The 23006-nt window shown below is 38.5% G+C and overlaps 1 protein-coding gene across 4 annotated transcripts in view; it reads left to right on the forward strand.

The window, feature by feature from the left end:
* Positions 1-19908, forward strand: part of LOC127621636 (pumilio homolog 2-like) — a 45414-nt gene extending 25506 nt beyond the window's left edge. The window contains exons 12-23 of one of the 4 annotated variants that reach the window (XM_052095312.1): positions 866-1003; positions 1297-1602; positions 2725-2955; positions 7023-7290; positions 7397-7526; positions 7827-7961; positions 8893-9030; positions 9451-9576; positions 10586-10657; positions 13777-13898; positions 16279-16471; positions 17452-19908. In XM_052095312.1, the coding sequence (XP_051951272.1) occupies positions 866-1003; positions 1297-1602; positions 2725-2955; positions 7023-7290; positions 7397-7526; positions 7827-7961; positions 8893-9030; positions 9451-9576; positions 10586-10657; positions 13777-13898; positions 16279-16471; positions 17452-17583 (1991 nt within the window). In that variant the 3' untranslated portion in view covers positions 17584-19908. The remainder of the gene's footprint in view (positions 1-865; positions 1004-1296; positions 1603-2724; positions 2956-7022; positions 7291-7396; positions 7527-7826; positions 7962-8892; positions 9031-9450; positions 9577-10585; positions 10658-13776; positions 13899-16278; positions 16472-17451) is intronic. The other 3 variants (XM_052095313.1, XM_052095314.1, XM_052095315.1) reach the window with 3 other exon arrangements.
* The last annotated feature ends 3098 nt before the right edge of the window (positions 19909-23006 follow it).

Consider the following 23006-nt stretch of genomic DNA (forward strand, 5'->3'; position numbering starts at 1 on the left):
TATTGCTTTTGTAACTTAAAGTAGACAAAGTCCCCATATAATATGATCACGTCAGAAAGCCTTTGGACTGTTTACACTATACCACACTTAAATTATTAACTTTATTAACTTCTGCTGTGTTAAAATTGGATGATGCTTGTGTTGTAATGCATTATACTCAACAGTATATCTATGAATAGGGAAAGTTTTAAAATGTATTATAACTGTAGTATAATTATTTATGAGAAGTTAAAATGTATTATAAGGTGTATTTTAAGACATTATGAATGCAGTATAATGAATATGGGCTTCATAGAAAGTGTTACCAAGAATTTCTTTCATACTGTATGCAAGCAAAATGGACTGAACTACATTCAAAGCAATTTAAATTAGAAGCAAAATCGAACCATGATATTGTGATGTACCGTGATATTTAGAATCGTGACGTGTATTTGCGGTTACTTTGGTTTTACCAAAAATATTATGGTGAATCTATGGTTACTGTAGTAAAACGGCAAACCTGTTGAAAAACCAAACCAAATATTTGGTTGCCAAATCCATTGTAGTATTAATTTGGATTTGGCTGTAGTATTTGCCATGTTTTTCAGAACATGGCAAGTATCGAACCTTAGCGAAACCATGACCCTAAAACCGTGATACAAACCGAACCATCAGAACTTTTAACCTATACACCCCTAGTTTTTCGACCAATGGCAAGTCAGGGGAATGTTCTGGGAAAGTTGTTTGAAAACCGTTGGTGATGCCAGTAATTCAGAAATAAAATTTCACAGTTAACTGGTGCAGGCACTCCCTACATCTTAAATGCAAAACCCTTCTTTTGTATTAAAAGACTGATTCAGATCACTGTCTGTGATGTTTTGATTAGGTTACCAAGTTCTGGCACCTGCCTACTATGATCAGAATGGAACACTGGTAATGGGCCATGGAGGTCGCGCTGGCCTGGGTGGACCCGTCCGACTGGTCCAAACACCACTCCTCATCAACCCAGCAGCTGCACAGGCTGGTGAATATCCATGCTTTTATTTGCACTTAGAATTGTCAATCGATTCAAATTTTTAATTGATTACAAGATGTAATGATTAATATATAAAATAATAACAAGTAATTGCATATTGGTAATTGCCCTAGAAGACCCTTTGAACGAAGATTATTAAATATTTTTTTAATGCATTATTTTTTTTAAATCATTGTATGAAATGTTAAATTCAGATTTTTTTTTTTTTTTAAATACTTTTTTATTTTTACTCACACTAAGCTTACTGATCTTTCCTTTATTTCTGTGTAATTCTTGTCTAGCCGCGGCTGCATCTGCCTCTGGCTCTGGTAACAACATGTCTGGTCCTGCTAACGGTCTGTACCGGTCCATGGGCTGCCAGCAGCCCCAGCAGCCTCAACCTCAGCAGCAGCCACCACAACCCTCCAGTGGCCTGCCCTCCAACTCCTTCTATGGCTCCGGCTCAGTGGCGCCCAGCTCCCAGAGCAGCTCGCTTTTCACCCATACGAGCGCGGCACCTCCACCCAGCAATTCTCTGGGCTTCAGCAGCACCGGTGGATCTCTCGGTGTGGGACTTGGCTCTGCTCTAGGGGCCTTCGGCTCCTCAGGTCTGTTTCACTGGAGGAAACATTAAGAATTATGGATTAAATGTGAACAGAGAAAAAAGATTTGAGGAGGAATGAGAAGTAGAGCCGAGTCTCAAAACCTAGTAAGCTTCCTACCCAGTAGTGTTGGGGAGTAACTAACTGAAAGTAGCAACCATACTAACTTAAAGGAATATTCCAGTTTTAATACTAACTTAATAAGTTAAGCTCAATGGAGTGCATTTGTGACAAAGTTGATTACCACAAAAAGTAATCTCAGCTCATCTGTCCTTTTCTTTAAAAAGAGCAAAAAAAGTTACAGTGAGGAACTTGCAATAGAAGAGAATGGTGTCAATATTTGGAGAGTTTAAAGCATCTGAAACAGTCAACCCGCGCATCTTATCGTTTGGCTTGAGTGCGTTACCGTGGAGATATAGCACGTGTGGAGGCTTTGCGCCATCCACCGCATCATCCACGCACAATTCACCACACACCCCACTGAGAGCAAACCACATTATAGCGATCATGAGGAGGTTACCCCGTGTGACTACCCTCCCTAGCAACCGGGCCGATTTGGTTGCTTAGGAGACCCAGCTGGAGTCACTCAGCATGCCCTGGGATTCGAACTAGCGAACTCCAGGCATGGTAGCCAGTATACATCTTTACCGCTGAGCTACCCAGCCCCCCCGATTTGTGCGCTTTTGAATGAAAAAGAGGGTTCAATTGTTTTGAACCCGGAATATTCCTTTTAACCATATTTTTCATTAGCATGCCACTAGTTCATCTGTTTTTAAAATGCTTTTCAAATGACACTACATCGCGGTTTTTAATGTCCTACATTAGTTGCACATGCTGCTTTACAAATGAGCAGGCTGAGCCAATACTCAAACAAGCTCTCCTAAAATGTCCTGTTGTTTTGTCGGAAAGTCTGATTCATTCCGGTGAATTGGTTAGTTTGGATGAAAATGAACCAAATGAAAATGTATAGTTATTTTTTTGTTGTAGCTTTTCGTTATTGTTTTTATAAATTAGGGTGCATTTCAAGTATAAAGCTTTAACTTTAATCCTGCCAAATTGAGATTGTTCATTCTTCATCTCATTTTGTCTTGCTTCTCTCCTGTCCTTCCCGTTTTCTTGGTCCTGCAGTGTCTAGTTCTACCAGCAGCAGTGTGAACCGTCGGGACTCCCTGTTGGCCAGTTCTGACCTGTACAAACGTGGTGGTGGCAGCAGCTTGACTCCTATTGGCCAGTCTTTCTATAACAGCCTGGGATATTCCTCCTCCCCCAGCCCCATTGGCCTGACGCCTGGTCACTCTCCTCTGACACCTCCACCCTCTCTGCCTTCCTCCCATGGGTCCTCATCCAGCATTCACCTGGGTATGAGCTCTTGGTTAAGTTGGTTGGTTCACATGTAATTTTGATTGGACCCCCCTCCCCATATCTGTAGATCATTGTATATTTTCATTATCGAGCACATTTGTGTCATCGACATGAGTACCAGCAAGAGCGCTTGCAGCAACTGTTTACCACTGTAGCTAGGTAACGACTCCGGAGGAGAAGCCTCCATAAATAGAAAGCACTAATGTTCTTTCTCATGTTTTTGTCCCATTTGATTTTGCTATAAAAACACACTGAACTGCCCTTCTGCTGGGGTTCATGCAGCTTTACACACTGTAAAAATTAAGATTAACTTGCACTTAGGATGTGACTATCACATTTTCAAATCGCGACAATTGCTGAAGCTTTTGGTATTATATGGTATTATCAGTGTATTGAATTACATTACAAAATCGGGTTCAAAGATAAACGTTATTGTTGTTCTCTTAATAACTTGTTGAATTACTTTTTTAATGGCAAATTGGCCTTTTAAATGAACAGATAACTAAGAATTTTAAAAGAAACCTGAACATCTGAACAAACTAATTTAGCATTTAAATAATTACACACAAAAATGTAATAATATACAATAAAAAATTATAAAGTAAACAAATATTTCAAAATAAATATTAAGTCAACTACTCAGTCAACATCTTAAAGTGCAAAGCTGCAAACATGTAGTCAAGTTCCTTATGAACAATGGCCACATTGCCAATATTTATTACATTTTTAGTTGTTACTACAAGATGCAAAAGTTACTGTGTAGCTACTGTGAGTTTTGAGAGAGTTTGAACTATTTGGTCTCTTGAAAGCAAGCGATACATCATCTACAAATGCAACAACAGTTCACTTTCTTTGTCGTCCTTGTTGTCACAAAGGAGTTTGGAAAAACAAGAACTGTAACCACTTACCTTTATCTCGCTGAATTGCACAGGATAATTGTCCCGCAGATGAGCGAACATGTTGGAGGTGTTCCTTTGTTTTACTGCCACTTTTCAGAAATCAGAAATATCTAAATAATTTGGCCAAATGGTTATCCACAATTATTTATATTATATATTTGATGTGCCCATAATAACAATAATGTGCGTGTTAATTACTGTGATATACCGTATTACTGAATACCGTCACATGCCTACTTGCACTAAGTTCCAGCAAGAAAAATTACTGTCAACAGTTCTTTCAGTAACCTCATCATAAAGGAAAGACTTTGAGGCTCTTATTGTGAATATTTCCACTTGAAATATATCTGGAAGATTCTTGAGTAAATAAAAGGATATTTTAGGCTCTTTTAAAGGGTGCTTGGAGGATCTCTAGAGGTATATGTCGGTGTGGTATCTGAGGAACCACAAATGGTGCCTTGAGTATCTTTTTATTGTTACAGTGTACTATACCAATCAAATTATACAATACAAGTCAAAGTTTAGATTTGTGTTTGTTTTGATCTAAAGGTTTATGTTAAAATGTTTGAGATTAGTTTTGTAGGCAAATAGGAATCGTGCCTACTTGTGCATGTCTTTTAACCTTTTTTTTTTTTTTAACACTATTTTTACTTAATCCAATTGGAATAAAATTTCCTTGACTTTGTTCACATATACTATCTAAAACACAATTTATTTTTAATAATTTTCTTTACATTTTCTTGGTTTTATTTCATTTTGTTACACCTGTTGTGTTCCCGGTCAAAAGTGGAAATGAATGGATTAGACTACAAAATACAGAAATATTAAGTGTTGAGGAATATCCCAATCCTTTTATGAGCAAGTAAGTGGATGTGTGTTTAGACACACAAAGTCCTCTTGACATGTGCGTATACACACACACACACACACACACACACACACACACAAAGTGCGTTGAGTGGCCTTTTGTGCTTCGTCTTTCTATGTACACTCTTCAAACCCCAACCTTCCTGCCTTAATGACTATCTTTCTGTAGCACTAACCACAATTGTGATTAAGTGCTTTTGAAAGACATCACTTCCTCACTACCTGACACCCTGGATCCCTTACAGTTCACTTACCGTCCAAATTGCTCAATGGACGATGCCATCACACATCTCCTCCACACAGTCCTAGAACATCTGGACAAGAGGAAGGGAAATTGTTAAAATTCTGTTTGTTGATTACAGTTCAGCTTTTAATACTATAATTCCCTCAAAACTCACCACCAAGTTGCAGGACCTAGGATTTAGCCCACCTCTGTATCAGTGGATACTGTTCAATTTGATCAGCAGGGCCACATCGGAGAGAGTGGACCATTTTCGTTACCTTGGTGTAAACATCACACCTGCACCATTGAGAGCATCCTGACAGGAAACATCACAGCCTGGTTTGGAAACTGCACAAAACAGGATAGACTGGCTCTACAAAGAGTGGTGCGGTCAGCTGAGCTCATCACCCACATCAAACTCCCTGACCTGAAGTCAATCTACAGCAAACGATGCTGGACCAAAGCCTGGAAAATCATGAAAGACCTCAGCCATCCTTATAATGGACTCTTGTCTTTGTTGCGGTCAGGGAAAAGCTTCTACTCTCTGATGGCCAAAACGGAGAGAATGAAAAGGATCTTCTTTCCCCAGGCCATCCGTGTCCTGAACCAAGGACAACACTAGGACTAGGTTCACTATTAAACACCACACACTTGAAGCAATATTCTTCAGCAATTTTCTTACATTCTGAACATTACTGCACAATTGCACTTTACCCTGCACAATATATATATTGCCAGTCAAACTGTTGCTGCTACTCTGTCACAATGCACCATTTCATATTCACATGCATACTTTGTACATATATTATATTTCTCTTTCCCCTATTTTATTGTGTATTTTATCGTTTTTTTAAATGGGCATTTTTAAATTGTTGTTTTAAATTGTGGTTTTACTTCTATTTCTACTCCTTATCTATATACTGTGTGTGTGTGTGTGTGTATGTATGTATGTATATATATATATATATATATCTTTATAGTAAACTGTGGGGAGAAAATTTGTATCAAGAATTTCACTACATGTCATACTGTGTATGTTATGTCTGTGACAAATAAAACTTGAACTTGGTTAGTTACAACATGTCATTGTATTTGTTATATGTATGTTTTAAGAAGTAATGAGGAACAATTTAGCAAAAAGACCCTCCTGTTTTTTTTAAATTTATGTTTATCTGTGGGAATTTCATACACATACTCACTGTAGTTTGGCTTCTGAGTGAAACAAATTTGCTCATTGTATTTTACTAATTGAGACCTTTCCTAATACATGGCTCGGAAAAGTTTTTTACACCAACCAAACTCGGAACGGACTCTTGTCCATTTCAAAAGCTCTAGTGTGAAAACGTCCTAGCCAGGGTGCCTCAACCGTTTAAACTGGTTTTATAGGTGTTTAGGCTAAGTGTGGTCTGATGTTTTGTCTCTTAAAATGCTCCATTCTTAAAGGTGCTGTAAAGGAATTATTTATGCAATGACAAATCCCTATTACCTGCCAGATATCAAAAATGTTCCATGAAATATCATAACTGTATATGTGACTGCCCTTGGCACTGTAAACCTCAGGGGGGAAAATTGCACAAGGGTTGCTGCCAGATTCTTTTAGATAATCAAAAGACTTTAAAGTGCTTTCTGCATGTCAATCATTCTTCATGTTCACAGCGCTTATTTAGGCAGCAGGAAGCTGTCAGTTTGTCATATGTGAAGAACTTTTAAAAAGTAACTGTTCGGGGTTTGCTGACTTTAAAATGTTATGATTTTTGAGTGTGGGGTTTTGAAAAGAGCGTGGTGTGTCTACTTTAGTGGTTATGTCTCCATGGAAGTTCCAGAATGGCTAACATCGCTTACAGCACCTTTAAGTTTAGTGTATGGATAAACAAAGATGTAGGGGTATCTAATGTTAGGTCAGTGATATTCATGTGGTTTTGTACACTTTGAACCCATTTTTGAACTAATTTTTCTTCAGTGTTTGGGTGGTTCAATGAGAGAGAGATGCAACAGAATCTCTGCACTTATAGAAAACTCTTTAAAATGTCATCACACTCTAAATTCTTTTTTTTTTTTTCTCCCGCTCTTTATAGGTGGTCTGCCCAATGGCAGCGGCCGTTATATTTCTGCTGCTCCGGGAGCAGAAGCCAAATACAGGAGCTCGGGTGGTACCTCCAGTTTGTTCAGTTCCAGCAGTCAGCTCTTTCCCCCACCACGAGCTCGTTACAGCCGCTCAGATGTAATGCCCTCGGGTCGCAGCCGTTTACTGGAGGACTTCCGGAATAACCGCTTCCCCAATCTGCAGCTCAGAGACCTGCCTGGACATATGGTGGAGTTCTCCCAAGACCAGCATGGATCCAGGTCTTAACACTGACATATTCACACTTTTATCAAGTGCTGTCCTAGATTCATAGCAACAATCTTGTCGTTCTACGCTAAACGTGAGGTCTTTCCCTCAACGGTCCAGGTTCATCCAGCAGAAGTTGGAGCGGGCCACCCCTGCAGAGAGACAGATGGTGTTTGGGGAGATCTTACAGGCTGCTTACCAGCTCATGACGGACGTTTTTGGGAACTATGTCATCCAGAAGTTCTTTGAGGTAACTAAGTTTAGGTGTTCTACCTATTTTTGAAATAAATATAAGACAAATATCAGCAACCATACATGTATTCCTGTAGATTAGCTGGTAGAACTTGGTGCTAGAATTGCCAAGATCATGGGTTTGATTTCCAGGGAGAACACAAACTGATACAATGTATACCTTGAATAGTGCATTAAATAAATAATCGTAAATCGCTTTGTATACAAGTGTCTGCCAAATGCATAAATTAAAATGTAAATATCTTGCACTGTTTTTGACTTTGAGAGTTATTGCTTTCTCTGCCTCTGTCTGTTGCAGTTCGGCAGTGTGGATCAAAAACTGGCTCTGGCAACTCGTATACGTGGCCATGTGTTGCCACTGGCTTTGCAGATGTACGGTTGTCGGGTGATCCAGAAAGCTCTGGAGTCCATCTCCTCTGACCAGCAGGTAATTGTAAGTTACCTTTTGATTATTTTCCACATTTCACCACATCACAACAATTTCAATAAAGATGTAATTGGAAATCAATGATATCTGACAAATATCCTGATGCCGATTGACAATATTGGGAAAAGACAAAACCATGAAGCTGGGAAGTCGCCAAATATATTAAATTGTAGCCCAATAGTTATCATGTTTTTAGGTACAGATACTAATAAATATTAATAACCTAAAAACGAAATGCAATTCAAACTCAATCAAATTGGATAAGAACACAGTGGATATTATTAGGCAGCATTAATTGGGGCACACAAGGGAATGTATTAAGCTTTTACCCAATAGGAAAGCTGGTGTTTTCTATTCGTCTAAGCACAGACTAAGTGAAGTAAACGAACTGTTGTGGCTGTTTTATGAAAGTAGAAATGATGTGGGTTGTGTTAAACTTTTGTAGAGGTAATGGTTTATATTTCTATTATTATTATAATCATTATCATGTTTAGGCTTTCTTATAATTGTCTTTCGATCTTAATTTGCATTGGTAATTTTCCACCTGTTGTTTTAGACTGATACTTGTGTGATGGCAAATGGGGCCGGTGGAGAAAGTTGGAGATTGTAAATGTTTGGATTTGGCGAGGTGGTCATAAGATTTTTTTTGACCACTTTATATGAATTGCTTTTCATTTCATTTTAAATGCAAATTTGATTTAGAAAGTATGAATACATTTAAAAATATAATAAAATCGACTGGTAGAAATGCAAAAATATTCACTGATCCCTCAGCAGTGGAGGTAGGTATCGTGATTTTAAATACAATTATTGTGAAAATATTTCTTGCAAATCGCCTAGCCCTAGTAAATGAAGACAGTAATTCAATCTTTGAGTGAACTATATATTTAAATGCAGTTTGAATTTTTAATGTACATTTCTCTTTCTCATGTGTCAGAGTGACATTGTGCGGGAGTTGGATGGTCATGTGTTGAAGTGTGTGAAGGATCAGAACGGGAATCATGTTGTGCAGAAGTGTATCGAGTGTGTCCAGCCCCAGGCTCTTCAGTTCATCATTGATGCTTTCCAAGGACAGGTATCCTCTCTTACTTGCTATAAAACCCAGGAACAGTACTTAAATATCTGATGATGCTACACCAAATATTGATGATGCTGTATGTGCATTTTCCAAAAACTCCATGGTCAAAATTCATCACTGTACAATGTTCTCCAACTTTTCACATACCTATTTGACAGATCTGATTAAATCAGTCAAGAGAATGCATAAACAATGATGTAGTCATGTCTTACAACTTGTGCATATGCAACATAGAAATTGGAAAGAGCAGTTGAAATATATTTTCCAAAGGATGGATCAGGAGCACAGTTTTTATTTAAGAAAAATGTAACTTTACAATCAAATTGTCCACTACTGATATGGTTACCAACATTTTAAATTTAAAGTGAACAGAGGAAGACTTGTGTGAATGTATTTCATGGCCTTTTTTTGGTATAGGTGTTTGTCCTGTCCACTCACCCATATGGCTGCAGGGTGATTCAGCGTATTTTGGAGCACTGCACTCAGGAGCAGACCTTGCCCATTCTGGAAGAACTTCACCAGCACTCCGAGCAGCTGGGACAGGTACGACTCCCTGATGCTGGCATACAGAGAGGGAACTCTCACTCTTACTGTAGTTTAGGGTCTTATTGGGTGGCCTCTTCTAATTCCCTGAACAATGATGATAGCAATATGTGTGTGGATAAACCTGTTCTACAAGGGATTGCATCCCACCTTTTCAAACTTTTCAAATCTGGTTTAATGTCCTTAATAATTTTCTTGGTTGGTATACAGTGGACCTAAAATGTATTTGGACACTGAAGTCACATAAAAAGTTTCCATTGCATTGGACAAAATATCAAATCCAATGTGTGATGTTTGCAACACAAATGATTCTAGACACTATTTTCTTGTTTTAGCCAATATTTGCAGTTACTTTTAACCAACTGGTGTCAAGGTGACTATAGTTGATGTGTAAAGTCAGTTTCCCAGAAGTTCAAATAGGTGTCCTTGCAAAGTAACCACAGGTGTAATTCATCACATTAACTATGGGCATGTTCCACTAACTTTGACATCTAGAAAGTTTCCAAATAGTTATTATAGTAATTAGAAACCTACTGAATTTTTGCGAAATGTTTTGCTTGTGCTTTTTAAAGTTCTTTAAGTGCTAATTTTGTTTTTAATGCTATGACATTAATACATTTTTAAGTGTGTCTCAAGTGTCCAAATACTTTTTGTGGCCAGTGTACATCTTTAAACAGATTGTGGTTGTAGCCAGCTGCATTTTCCATTCGCTGCCATCTTAAAACTGTTTTATCAATGAAAGCCACCTCAGTGTGTTCCCTTTTGGTAACTGGAGGCCATTCTGTGAGATGAAATGTGAGCTGTAGTGGGTTGGGGAGGTTGGTGTGCTTCTAGATTGCATGACATTTCTGCATGACTTGTGTAGCTTAAGTGTTTATTTGATACCTTTTGCCTACTTTAATGTAGCATATTCAGTCACTGTGAAAAGGATGTTCATGTGTCCAGTTAGATGTGCTGATTGATGATGCAAAACATCACCCACTCCTTGCCCCCCACTTATTTTATCTAGAAGTATCAAGGCGTTTCATTGGAGATGACCCCCAAAACATATTATACAGTGTCCAGCGATGCACTGTTCAAGGTCAGAGTCACGCGCCTTCCGTCTACTCACGAGAACCTCCTGATGTCTCCTCGTCTTCCTCCTAACCAGCCTGTGTCTAACACCTAGACTCTTCCTCTCCAGTCACTATTTGCACTGCAGGGTTCCTGTCACTCACACTCTTTCACACACGCCTTTCTTTCTTGATGACTGCCTCCTGCTCTGTCATCTGTCTGAAGTGCACTCTTTCTACAAAAAGATCTTATTCAGAGTCGATACCATATTTAATTTTACACAAACAAGGCTGTGAGGTATAGAAGTACCATACTGTTTAATGTTAAATGCATTCAACATCAATTGTACAGATGACAAAACATTTTCGCCATCCAAAAGGTCCTGTGGCTTATATTTCAAAGTGACTTAAATAACGTAATTGATGTCAGCTAGTCAAACGCACTGCACACCAGAGCACATATACTTACAAATGAAAACATCAGTCATAGAACTACTGCCTCTGTATAGGCAAAATACTCTGAATAGGCTACTTAAAGTGTTTTATGCATTACTCTAAATATTCTGTCCAGCATAATATTTTTGTGCTAACAAACAGAATTACTCTTGAGAGCTTTCACACGCAACTCCTCAGATCCTCACAAAATGACGTGTCGTCACACCTCTCGGAAAAACATTCAGTCAGTGAACTTGACAATTACAGCATTGAAAATAAATGTACAAATATCTGAAATAGATTGACGGTCGTTAATGTTAATGAAGAATCAATCAATCTGACTAAATATTAGGGATACATCGATACCACTTTTTCTCTTCCAATATCGGAAATCTCAGTATACTGATCCCAAGTCGATACCAGTGTTGTTTTTTTGCATAATCATGGAATCCAGAAAAATTCAAACGGAGAACACATAATTTGAATTTGTAAGACTTTATGCAGTTATTTGAATCAAGTCATTTTCTGTGTAATTTCATTCAAAATCTGAGGCTTTTTATTAGTTGATAATCGATACTGAGGTACCAGGGCTGGTATTGTACCAAAGCCAAAATTTTGGTATCGGAGCAACCCTACTGGAACGGAATGATTTTCATGGCGTTCCTTTCCGTTAAATGGTTCTTGAACATGCATCTTTCTGGTAGAAGTCTTCACGGGTCCAAAAATTTGTGCGCGACGCAAAGAAACACGGAAATGTACTACACGGACCCATCTATTATTTGAAAGCTTGGCCTCGTACCCATGCAGAACTGAGAAATGCCGGACCCGAACTGGACCAGTCTATTATTTGAAAGCTGGGACCTGGCTGGGAGACACAGACCCGATTGACACCGATTTCACAGCTGATTGCTATTAACAAGTTAATTTTCAAGTTGTCAAGTTTCAAGTCTTATCTAATGTAACGTTAGTAGCCTTCTCCCCCTGTGCCTGGCATATAATCCATCCTCATTGAAACATCATAGCTAATTCACATATTATTTCAGCTTCAGAAGTCCACTTGCTGTCATGGTAATGGATGACAAACGCAACTTGTTTAGAATCAGCTTTGCAGTTTTTGTTGTATCTTGCATTAGATATATTCAACCTTTTGCCCTTTTGAACTATAATAACGATTGCTCGTTCATTGCCACGGCTGCTAACGGTTAGCATTGCTAATTTTCTATCATGTGCTATAACTCCGCTCTGCCTCTGACGTCACTCAGCTCATTGTGGCTTCGCTCTGTTTTTTACCTCATTTCCCGGCCCGCACTTTCTCATCCTTATTTTACAATGTGGCAAGTTACAACACACACACACACAGCACCATCAGCATACTTTTGCGTTCATTTCGGTGGTTCGTAACTGCTCGCCTGGGTGAATTTTAGGAAAATTTCTAACTGACTGCTTAACACCTTTTTACTGACATTGGTCCAAGTCATCGGTAGGTGTGACTTGGAGCTCCACCTACCTTGACGCCGACTGCTCATTCTGTTTAACTTGTTCAGTCAGTCAAAATCAGTCAACAAGAACACATCGGCATGTAGAGTTATTAGCGAGCTAGTGCAAACTTACCTTCATCTGTACGATCATTCATGTCGAAAAAAAATTCCAAGACCATGTCATGCGATTTTGTTTTTTTACAAAGGGATCAAATCAACTCAAATTCTCTCAAGTGCCCATTCACTCATCAATATCTGAATATTGAAATAATTCTCGCAAACTGACGACATGCTGAGCGGTGGAATGGAAGTCAGCAGCTCCTGGGTTCAAATGCCATACGCAAACTCTGTCAACTGTTTTTTTTTCCTCTCAACTCGATTTTGACCAGGTGTGACGTTATTTCCGGAAAATATTAAGTTTATATTGCACACACTGTGTGCATGAGGCATAGCAGCAAATAAAAAAACCAAAGCATACTTTCAGCTAATGGCTTCTTAGCCCGGCAGCCTTTGTTTTCATTCATGTCAAACTAAATATGGGTTCTTCTCTGACTTAAGTCTTTTTCTCTTTGTACCTGCTTCTTTTTGGTTAATCTTTGAGTAATTTGGTGTGTTTCTGGCACTCCTTGATTTCTTATCATTTCTGTTTTTCTGCTCCACCGAGATTACTCTCAAGAGCACCTCCAACCAACAACATTGATTTGTAGCGTGCATCCTTAATAGCTGAACTAATCTTGTCCAAATGAACCTACCCAAAGCAATAAAGTAGTGACCACTCCTTCCAATTCAAGTGATTACTCCAAAGTAAAGGATGGCAGGAGGCTTTAAACCAAATGCCACGTCTTGATTGAGATTTTCACATTGACTTGCTCAGGTTTACACCAATTTCCATCTGAATGTTGGTGTGTTTTACATTCGAGTGGGTGCTGTGTGGTTTCTTATATAGGGTCATGGGACCAATTGTTATGGCCAATTATTGAGAGTATTTATATATATATATATATATATATATATATATATGGCAACGAGTTGCTGTTTTTGGAGTCAAGGATAGAGAGAGAGGCTGGAGAATACAGCTTTTTAAGATCAATTATTTTATTGTGAGGGTATGTGGTTAAAATGGCATTGCTTAATCATAGTGTGCTATTGTCATCTTTTATTGTCTTGTTGCAATTTTTATCATGCCCCCTTTTTCTCCCCCCCCCTCTCTATCCTGTATCTCTTTCCACCCGCAGGATCAGTATGGTAACTATGTGATCCAGCATGTTTTGGAGCATGGGCGTCCAGAGGATAAAAGCAAGATTGTGGCGGAGGTCAGAGGGAAGGTTCTGGCGCTGAGTCAGCATAAGTTTGCAAGGTCAGTCAATTCTGACTGATTACCCAGATAGTACATCTCCAAGGGTTCTGTTTAAGAGCTTTTCAAAAAATACATCTTCCAGATATAAATGCACATCAAATAGACGTCTGGGTGTCCTTTTAGGGTACAGCACTTATGTAGTACTGGAATTTGGTTGTAAAGGCAATATTGAATAAAAATTAACCCTAAATGATATTGAATTAAAATTTTATTTTAAATGAATAAACTAAAAAAAATAGCATTTTATTCAAAACATTTCCCTGTATTTCTTCAGAATTGTAAAACTTTATGTAGATGTAACCAAAGCAGCGTGGGTGAGGGAAAGATAATAAATATGATGCAGATTAAAACAAATTATTCTGCCATATTGGTTTCACCAATAAAAAATATTGTTATGTATGTTCAATATATTGTGAAGTATATTTTATGTTGTTTCAAAATCAACATTAACCCTCCTCTTCGTTTAAAGAAGGGCATCTATACGTTTTGCTGTCATTTTTGTCAAAACTGTCCAAGTCTAATTTTGTTTTAATTTATTTTAATGAAATTTCAAATAAGCAAACTGATGTAATGTCACTACAGTAAAAACCTACACTTTTATAAGTTGTAACATGAAAATATGTTTGTAACGTGTCATGTATTGGGGCAGATTGCCACATCTGGTAAACACTGAAAAGTAAAATGAATTGAAAATCATGCTAAGACAATGAAAGCCAACAGGTGGCTGCAGTGTTCTATGCAGCCACCGTCTGTGTAGTAATTCCAGTTTTGTCACAGGTTATGCATTAAGATTTATATAGACATTATCAAACCTGACCTGGTGTTACAAAGAGAAGACATAAAATAATTATTTTGTTACCAGTCATTTATTTCAAACATCATAATTTAATAAAAGTAAATTAATAATAATGCCAATAAAATAAACGGTAATAAACAGAGAACTGAACAGCAGTGGACTGTGAACATTCAATTTTCGTGCATAAAACTGAAGACTCAGACTTTGTTCTTTGTTCTGTGTGTGCGCACGCACGTGTCTGTGTGTGTGTGTGTGTGTGTGTTTTCTGCGTACTGCCATTGTGGCTGTTTTATAGATTTTGTTTGAAAACATTTATTAAAAAATGCTCAGTGTTATAGTGTCACCAGTTTATTTGTAAGTGTGTGTGTTTGTTCTGCATTGTGGCTGATTTATATATTGTATTTGACAAAAAAAATTCTCCTTGTTTTTTTTTTTTTTTGTCTTACAAATTCATTTTTCGATGGTGTTTTTTTTTATATATATATATAAACGACCACATAGTCTTCTCAAAACAAGTCCAAATTTGTGTGTGTGTGTTCAGATGGCAAGTGGAGGAAAAGTCACCAAGTCTGGTACTGGTCAGATAAGGGAAAATTAACAAACTGTAGGAAGATTAAGGCAGTACAACAAACACTACCATTGTGTTTAAATGATATATTAATTTAAATTGTTATAGCATTCTCATTACTTTAATGTGAAAAGAGCTGTTTTTTTAGTAATGGTAATTGGGGGCGGGGGGATAAATATGCCTGGCTGTCCTGAAAACGTCATGATTCAAAACATCTATTTAATGCCAAATATAATTTCTTATTTCTTGATATATTGGATGTAGGGCCTCAACTAACGATTATTTTTATAATCGACTAATCTAACGATTATTAGAACGATTAATCGACTATTCGGCGATTATTGCTACACGTGTATTAGCTCTTACCCCATTATTCAGCCTGTGCCCTGACTTAAAAGTTGTATTAAACGTGCTTACTAACAATAAAGAAGGCAAAATTATCTTTTAAAAATACCTCTAAATGACATTCACTGAATTAAAGGCAAAAATACTTGGATTTTGATTGTTTAATTTAATTTTAAATTTCACTGCAAAAATCCCACTGTTATCAAGTGTTTTTGTCTGGTTTTCCATTTAACATAGTCTAAAAATCCTTAAAACAAGTTACATTTACTTGAGAAGCAACATATAAGATATTTAGACTTGCTTTAAGAGAATGTGTCAAGTTTTGCTCAAGCAGAACAACAGGTACAGCTCTGCTTTATTTCATGACGACACTGCTTCTGTATTTACTTATTTAGTATTTGTGTATTATAATACTCTGCGATCTACATCACCTTAATCTGTTTGGAAAGTTTAGAGTGCGTCTGGACTGTGAAGTGCTGCTGTCCCGCATCACCGTTAGCATTTCAAAAGATCTCAAATTTTTATTGTCGACGTTGTCTATAATGTCGACTAATCGTTTCAGCCCTAATTGGATGACATATGACCTGGACATGCTCTTGACAGACTAGCTTGCAATACTAGTGATACGTGAGACTAATAGTATTTGTTGTGTGTTTGTCTTTCCCTTGTAGTAATGTTGTAGAGAAGTGTGTGATTCATTCTTCTCGTGCGGAGAGGGCCCTGCTTATAGATGAGGTGTGCTGTCAGAAGGACGGCCCTCACAGCGCCCTCTACACCATGATGAAGGACCAGTACGCTAATTATGTGGTGCAGAGAATGATTGACATGGCTGAGCCTGCCCAGCGCAAGATCATCATGCACAAGGTATAAACAGGAAATGAGGATTTAAGTGCTCTTTATTTACAAGGGTCACATTGTAAGGGAATACAACTGTCCTTGATCTTTTGAGATAGTAGTTCATTGTACTGTAAGCATACTGCACATTTTCTCCCCATTGAAAAATGACTTAATTGGAAACTTGGATGCAAAAAGCTCACTCTAAAATTCTACTGTATGACACCTATATTGCTGTAAAAATAATTGAAGCTTTGATTCTATGATGTGCATTAATGATTCATAGGTAACATGCAATCACAGGCTGTGTTAAACCTGGTATTACGATGCATTTTGGGTGATCCATTTAAAACTGGACAATGCTAAATACAGGTGTGAACCTGGTCCAAATTTGTCCACTTCAGCCATATTGGAAGGTGGTTAAAATCACATGAAACCACACTGGGATTGTAGTGTAAATGCTAATTTTTTCAAATGCATTTAAACAGCAGCTGAGCAATTCCTACCCACCTGTCAATCAACCACTGCACTAAAACAAGAGTTTCAAACTTTGCTGGTTACGTGCAGTTTTGAAAAGAAATGATTTTAAAAAGCGATTACATGCACAAGAACTTCTCAGAACTTCTTCAGTGTGTTGAAGAAGTGTGTCAACATGGAGTGACAGATTAGAAGCACACACACCAGAAGCTCAGTTAATACAGGTACTCCGCTAAAATAACAGAGAATATTGGTCTAAACATAATGTTTTGATTAAATCCAAATCTAATTGGTTTAAAAGTTTAGTGTTTGATGTATGCTATCGTGAAACGGAGATCCACCACTTGAAATCAGAACACAAGTTGTGGAAAGAAATGCATGTTTATGACCAGGTGTTAACAGCGATGCATCTCATCTGTCCACTTGTGATCGGATCGCCTAAAACGCATCTTAATACAAGTTGTAAACAGGACAGACAATATCTTAAACCATTTGTGTCCTCATGCTGAAATTGATGCACTATTTAATTACAGATCCGACCCCATATCGCCACTCTCCGCAAATACACGTATGGAAAACACATCCTGGCGAAGCTGGAGAAGTACTACATGAAGAGCGGATCAGACCTGGGTCCCATCGGTGGTCCCACCAACGGCCTCATGTAGGGGCCTCACACCCATCCCTCGCCCCCTGTCCCTCAAATCACGTCTGTTATGGGCATCTCTTCTCCAACGTGGAGTTCTTTCACACCCTTTAGGGGTTTTACCAAAAAAAGGAAATGAAGTGGGCTTCACCTAAGAATGCTGTGACATCTGACAGTGCCCGTTTACTGTCCCTGATGCAGTCGCCATGGTTCCCCCCCATCAGAGAGAGCATGGTCTGTGAGCTGTTTCCTGGGTAAAGCACAGCAACCTTGTTTATGATGTAATTGATGTAACTGACTTTTTCTTTTCTAGTAAATATCTTGTACATTTTTTTTTTACCTTGTAAATTCTCTGTAGAAAAAGAAATGTTTGCTGAATTTTCAATTCTTACAATTTACACCAGCAAGTGACTTTATAAGGCCAAACTGAGCAATCCTTTTTAATTCTTTCTCCTTTTTTGTTTTTATATCCAGACTTCTTAATAGCACCATTAGGAAGAGTGGTATATTTGAGGCCCGTTCTAGAACGATAGTACACATGCCAAAGCTGCTGATGAAATTAATAAACCAGTCAGCTGGTCTCCAAGGAATTTGTTCGTAGACAACCACTTTTGTCTGCCATGCCATTGAGTTAGGCGCTTTTAAGATGGCCTTAACCAATCACAGATTTTCACTTCCTGGAGTTCTGCCATTAAATGGGGGTCCTATCATTCAGTGGTGTTTTGGCCCGGCCACACTTGCCGTCTCGCTTCTTTCTTTACCTCCCTCTTTTGTGCAACTCTTCGCAACCCGGCTTTGTTTTACTTACTGCTCTGTTTTGGTTTTTGTTTTAACAGACCCAACATGTAGTAAAAAGGATGCATGTGGTTGCAATATACTATAAACAACATTGACCGCATAACCTTAATGTTTTGAATGACGTCTAAAGACAAGGTCGCACTCGCCGTTTCAATGCTTTAAATGAGGAGCAACAGCAATGAGATGTTTCATGGCAGGCCGTTGAAACCTGGAATAATCTTTCCATTTTGGGGGTGGGGGGTGGGGGTGGGGTTTATGAGGCGTGGAATGGGGAGGGAGGTTTGGCATGCTGTGTCTGGATTTAATGTTTAACGGAATGATTTTCGTTCGTCATCATGTTTGTTGAACATCTGTTGAGTAGTTTTTTGAACACTGCCCTAGAAACCGTATGGTTATGTACTGAATATCATCTCTTACATTTGTAATAGCTTAGGAAAAATGTATAGCATCTTTATGTACAAGTAAATATTAAATTGTTGCTCTTTTTCGGGTGGGATGAAGACGGCGCTTGTTTTTACACGGCGACCTACAGAGCAGAGAGGCGAGATGGGTGGGCGATGTCCCTGTTCTGCTGTCTGTGGTGCCATCACGGGACTTTTAGCTTTGAATAGGGGAGAACAGAATTGATTTTTATAAACGCGAGAAAGGGGACAAATACACAAAATAATGAGTTTTCAGAGAATGGACGGGGCTGCCGTCTTCTGCAACACAACCTTTCTGTATGGCTAGTATATTAATGGCTTTTGTTCCTTTTGCTTCATATGAATAAATGTAGAATACATGTAGTATATATATGTGGAGTTATTAAGTGTAAGTTTATTAGTTGAATAGATAAAAAAAATCTAGTTGTGATGTTGGACAGGCCTTGCTAAATTGCGTAGTGATTGCTTTTATTTTGTCTGTACAGTTGTACATTTGTAAACGTTAACGCTGTAAATGGAATGTCTTTTACACTTTTTGGGGGGGGAGGGGGAAGAAAAAAATTAGCAAAAATGTGCATTTTGATGTGTGAATATTTCATCACTCCTTTCCCCTCGAATATAATGTATACAGTTTTCTTTAAACAAGCGTTATTTTAAGGATAAAAAAAAATCTTTTTATGGCGTCACAATCTCAAGATGGTTTTGTTTTTAATCCGTCCTTGGAAAAGGTCTGCCTCGCTATGTACCTGGAGCAGTGACACCTTCTGTTGACATTGTCATTTTGACGTGTGGCAGTTGAATAAGATAATTAAAAATGAATTAATTATAAAAAATAAAAAAACATTGTTCTGTCTTTGGTCCAAACTGCTACCATGGAAATTTCACAGGACACAACAAGAATTATTTTTGTATAAAGGAGTGCTGTATTTTGGAGCAGCCACTAACTTGTAAGCAAAATAATTGTAAGATATTGTCAATTATATAAATATGAACATATGAGTTTTGTCACACTGTCAAAGTCATGTACATTTTCAGGTGGCCTTATGTACATTTCCAGATGTTAGACGAGGAGAAAATAACTCATTTTTTTTGGAAGCAGAATTGTGACTATGTATGATTAAACTGTTCTTCTAACATTTGATATCTGTGTCTGAAGCTTTTATTATGCTCTGTAAATGCACACCCAAAGTCGGCTGTAAGGAATATTCTGGATTAAATGCATTTTAAGCTTTTGTGGCAAACAAGAAACTCATTAATCACCCTAAAAATGAAAGACCGTGCGGTATGTTAATCAGCAAAAAAACATTCAATTTGAGCTGTAAAGTTGCCAAAGAGTTTTTGATGTGGTTACTTTAATAAGCAGATGGACTTCTGGTTATTACCGATGTAATTAATGTGAATGGAGTGTATACTACATATAAAAAGCACAGATTTTCGGATTTAACAAAAAAGAAAAAAAAGAAAAGAGCTTTATGGTTGACATACTTTACGTATGTATCCAACTAAAAGCCATGGTTTGGATTCAGAATGTTATAATCAAGCAACATTGACAAAATAAACAAGATGGCTGCGCGCTAGTTTCCCAGACGCTCAAGGGAGGGTTGCAACAGCTAGGCGTAAGGTCTCACGTAAGTTAAGATGTAAAGTTCACAGTAGGTCTTAGTAACTAAGTCAGTGCCTTAATGTGGTTGCACCACCTGTTCTTACTAGTAGGTCGTAAAGTAATGCGTAGTCGCATAATATGTCGTTTAACTGTATTGATCTAACAAGCAGCCCAAATCTGTGCTTAGACGTTTTAAAAAGCTGAGAACTTCAATTTGATCTGGTTAAGGTTGATGTTCAAATCCTGTTTGCTCACGTAACTGTCAGCTGTAATAAATTATATCCTCATTAAAATACGATACGTGATAAAAGTACATTTGATAAATAGAATATTTGCCCAGTGTAAATAACAATATAGCCTATAGGAACTGTATCTAAAATAAATGAGGGGTGATAAATAAATACTAATACAACAGGCTGGAAAATTAGACATTTATTCATTTTAATATCAACACATTGAATGTGATGAAACTTGACACCGGGCGATTCATCCTAAAAAAAAATGCTCCGTTTGAACGGTTTCATGTTAAAGATGATGACTTTGAATGGCTAGTGTATCTTAATCAAAATATTAATTTATATAATTATTGCTAGACAGCTTTGTGAAATTGTCCAGCATCTGCAAAGAGCATCGAATGATCGCACTAATGCAGTAAATACTTTAATAATAATAATGTTGTGTAAAAAAAAAAAGCACAACGTTCACACTATAGTTGCTGATGTAATGTTCCAGTGTTTCCAGCAGATGGCGCTGCGTCTCTGTGTTCTTATTTGAGCGAGTCTACAGTCAGGAGAACATTAGCGTTTTTGAGAGCTCTTCAAGTCCTCTCCTGTTGTCATAGTTACTTACTTCAAAACCACAATAAATGTGAAGTGTATTGTTTGGTGTATGGAGTATGTGCACAAGTTTAGCCAAAATTGGACATTTCTTACGAATACAGGGAGCTGCATTTCAAAGAGACACACGTTTTGGAAATGATACTTATTTTAAGAGCCAGTCCAATTTCCTGTGTAATTTGCTTAGATGATTCTAATCTGTTGAACAAATCTCAGAAATGTGTTTTATTGTTTTTAACACAGAGCCCCTGAGAGAGTCAAAACATATTAAACTATTTTTTGCTGATAAAGAACTTTAAGAAGTGAAATTTCCCAAATACTTCTGAGCCTATCAAGTTGTGAATAATGATTTTTATGGTTAAGTTCAATTTGACAAACCTGAACCATCAAAATGACAATCCTAGACTCATCTTATTAAATTTGTCATCGAGGTGAATGATTAGGCATGATTAAAACAGCATCTTAAACTGAAGGCATGTTGAATGAGGCCACTAAATAAGAGCCCTTGAGGCTACTGTGTTTTCTCTATAAGTGTGGATCAGACTTCCAGGTGGTATGAAACCGAGCCACTTTTTGAGACTTGAATGTAATTGGACGGTGAGCTCTTGGAGATACACACTTATGTGATCCGTCAGCTTTGAACCCTAAATGTCATCATGCTGATGGGCTATGGGAAGCTGCACTTTCAAGGGCATCAATTGAGTTTCGTCTCATCTCAGCACTACGTGTAAGCATATCCATATGGACTTTCACATTTGTCCAGACCTGTTTGCTCAGAAAAGCCCAGAAGCTTTAAAGGTGCACTCCTCATTAAAAAAGTTGAACTCCTAATAACATTAATATATATTATATATTAATATACTATATATTAATGGCGCAACATCCGAAGCCTTCCCAGTCAGCAGTGGAGTGAAACAAGGCTGCGTCCTTGCGCCCACACTCTTTGGTATCTTCTTCTCCATGCTCCTCCAATACGCCATCAAAGACCGCAGCGAGGGTGTCTACATCCGCACTAGGTCGGACGGCAAGCTCTACAACATAGCCCGTCTCCGTGCCAAGACCAAAGTCACAGAGGTACTCATTCGTGAGATGCTCTTCGCTGATGACGCAGCCTTGACTTCACACACGGCAGACGGACTCCAGCAGCTTGTCAACTGCCTCTCACACGCCTGCAAAGAGTTTGGATTGACCATCAGCCTGAAGAAGACCAACGTCATGACGCAGGGAGCAGAGACCCCTCCAAACACCGCCATCGACGGGTACAGCCTGGACGTTGTTGAGAACTTCACGTACCTTGGGTCCACGATCTCAAGTTCGTTATCCATCGACCCTGAGATCAACAGCAGAATCGCCAAGGCAGCCGCAGTCATGGCCAAGTTAAATCAGCGAGTGTGGAACAACTCTAGCCTCACTGAGACGACCAGACTGCGGCGTGTACCAAGCCTGCGTGCTCAGTACGCTCCTTTATGGCAGCGAGTCATGGACCACCTACGTAAGGCACGAGAAGAAACTCAACAGCTTCCACATGCGGTGCCTGCGTCGCATACTGCATATCAAGTGGCAGGACAAGATCCCCAACACCGAGGTGCTGGAACGAGCCAACATGAGCAGTTTGTATGCAACGCCAGCTGAAAGACGGCTGCGGTGGCTTGGGCATGTCAGGAGGATGGACGCAGGCCGCATCCCCAAAGACCTCCTCTACGGCGAGCTGGCTGAAGGCACCAGAACCACAGGGCGCCCCAAATTGCGCTTCAAAGACGTCTGCAAAAGGACTTGAAGCAATGCG

The sequence above is a fragment of the Xyrauchen texanus genome, chromosome 28 (assembly GCF_025860055.1).
Source record: "Xyrauchen texanus isolate HMW12.3.18 chromosome 28, RBS_HiC_50CHRs, whole genome shotgun sequence".
Taxonomy (NCBI): domain Eukaryota; kingdom Metazoa; phylum Chordata; class Actinopteri; order Cypriniformes; family Catostomidae; genus Xyrauchen; species Xyrauchen texanus.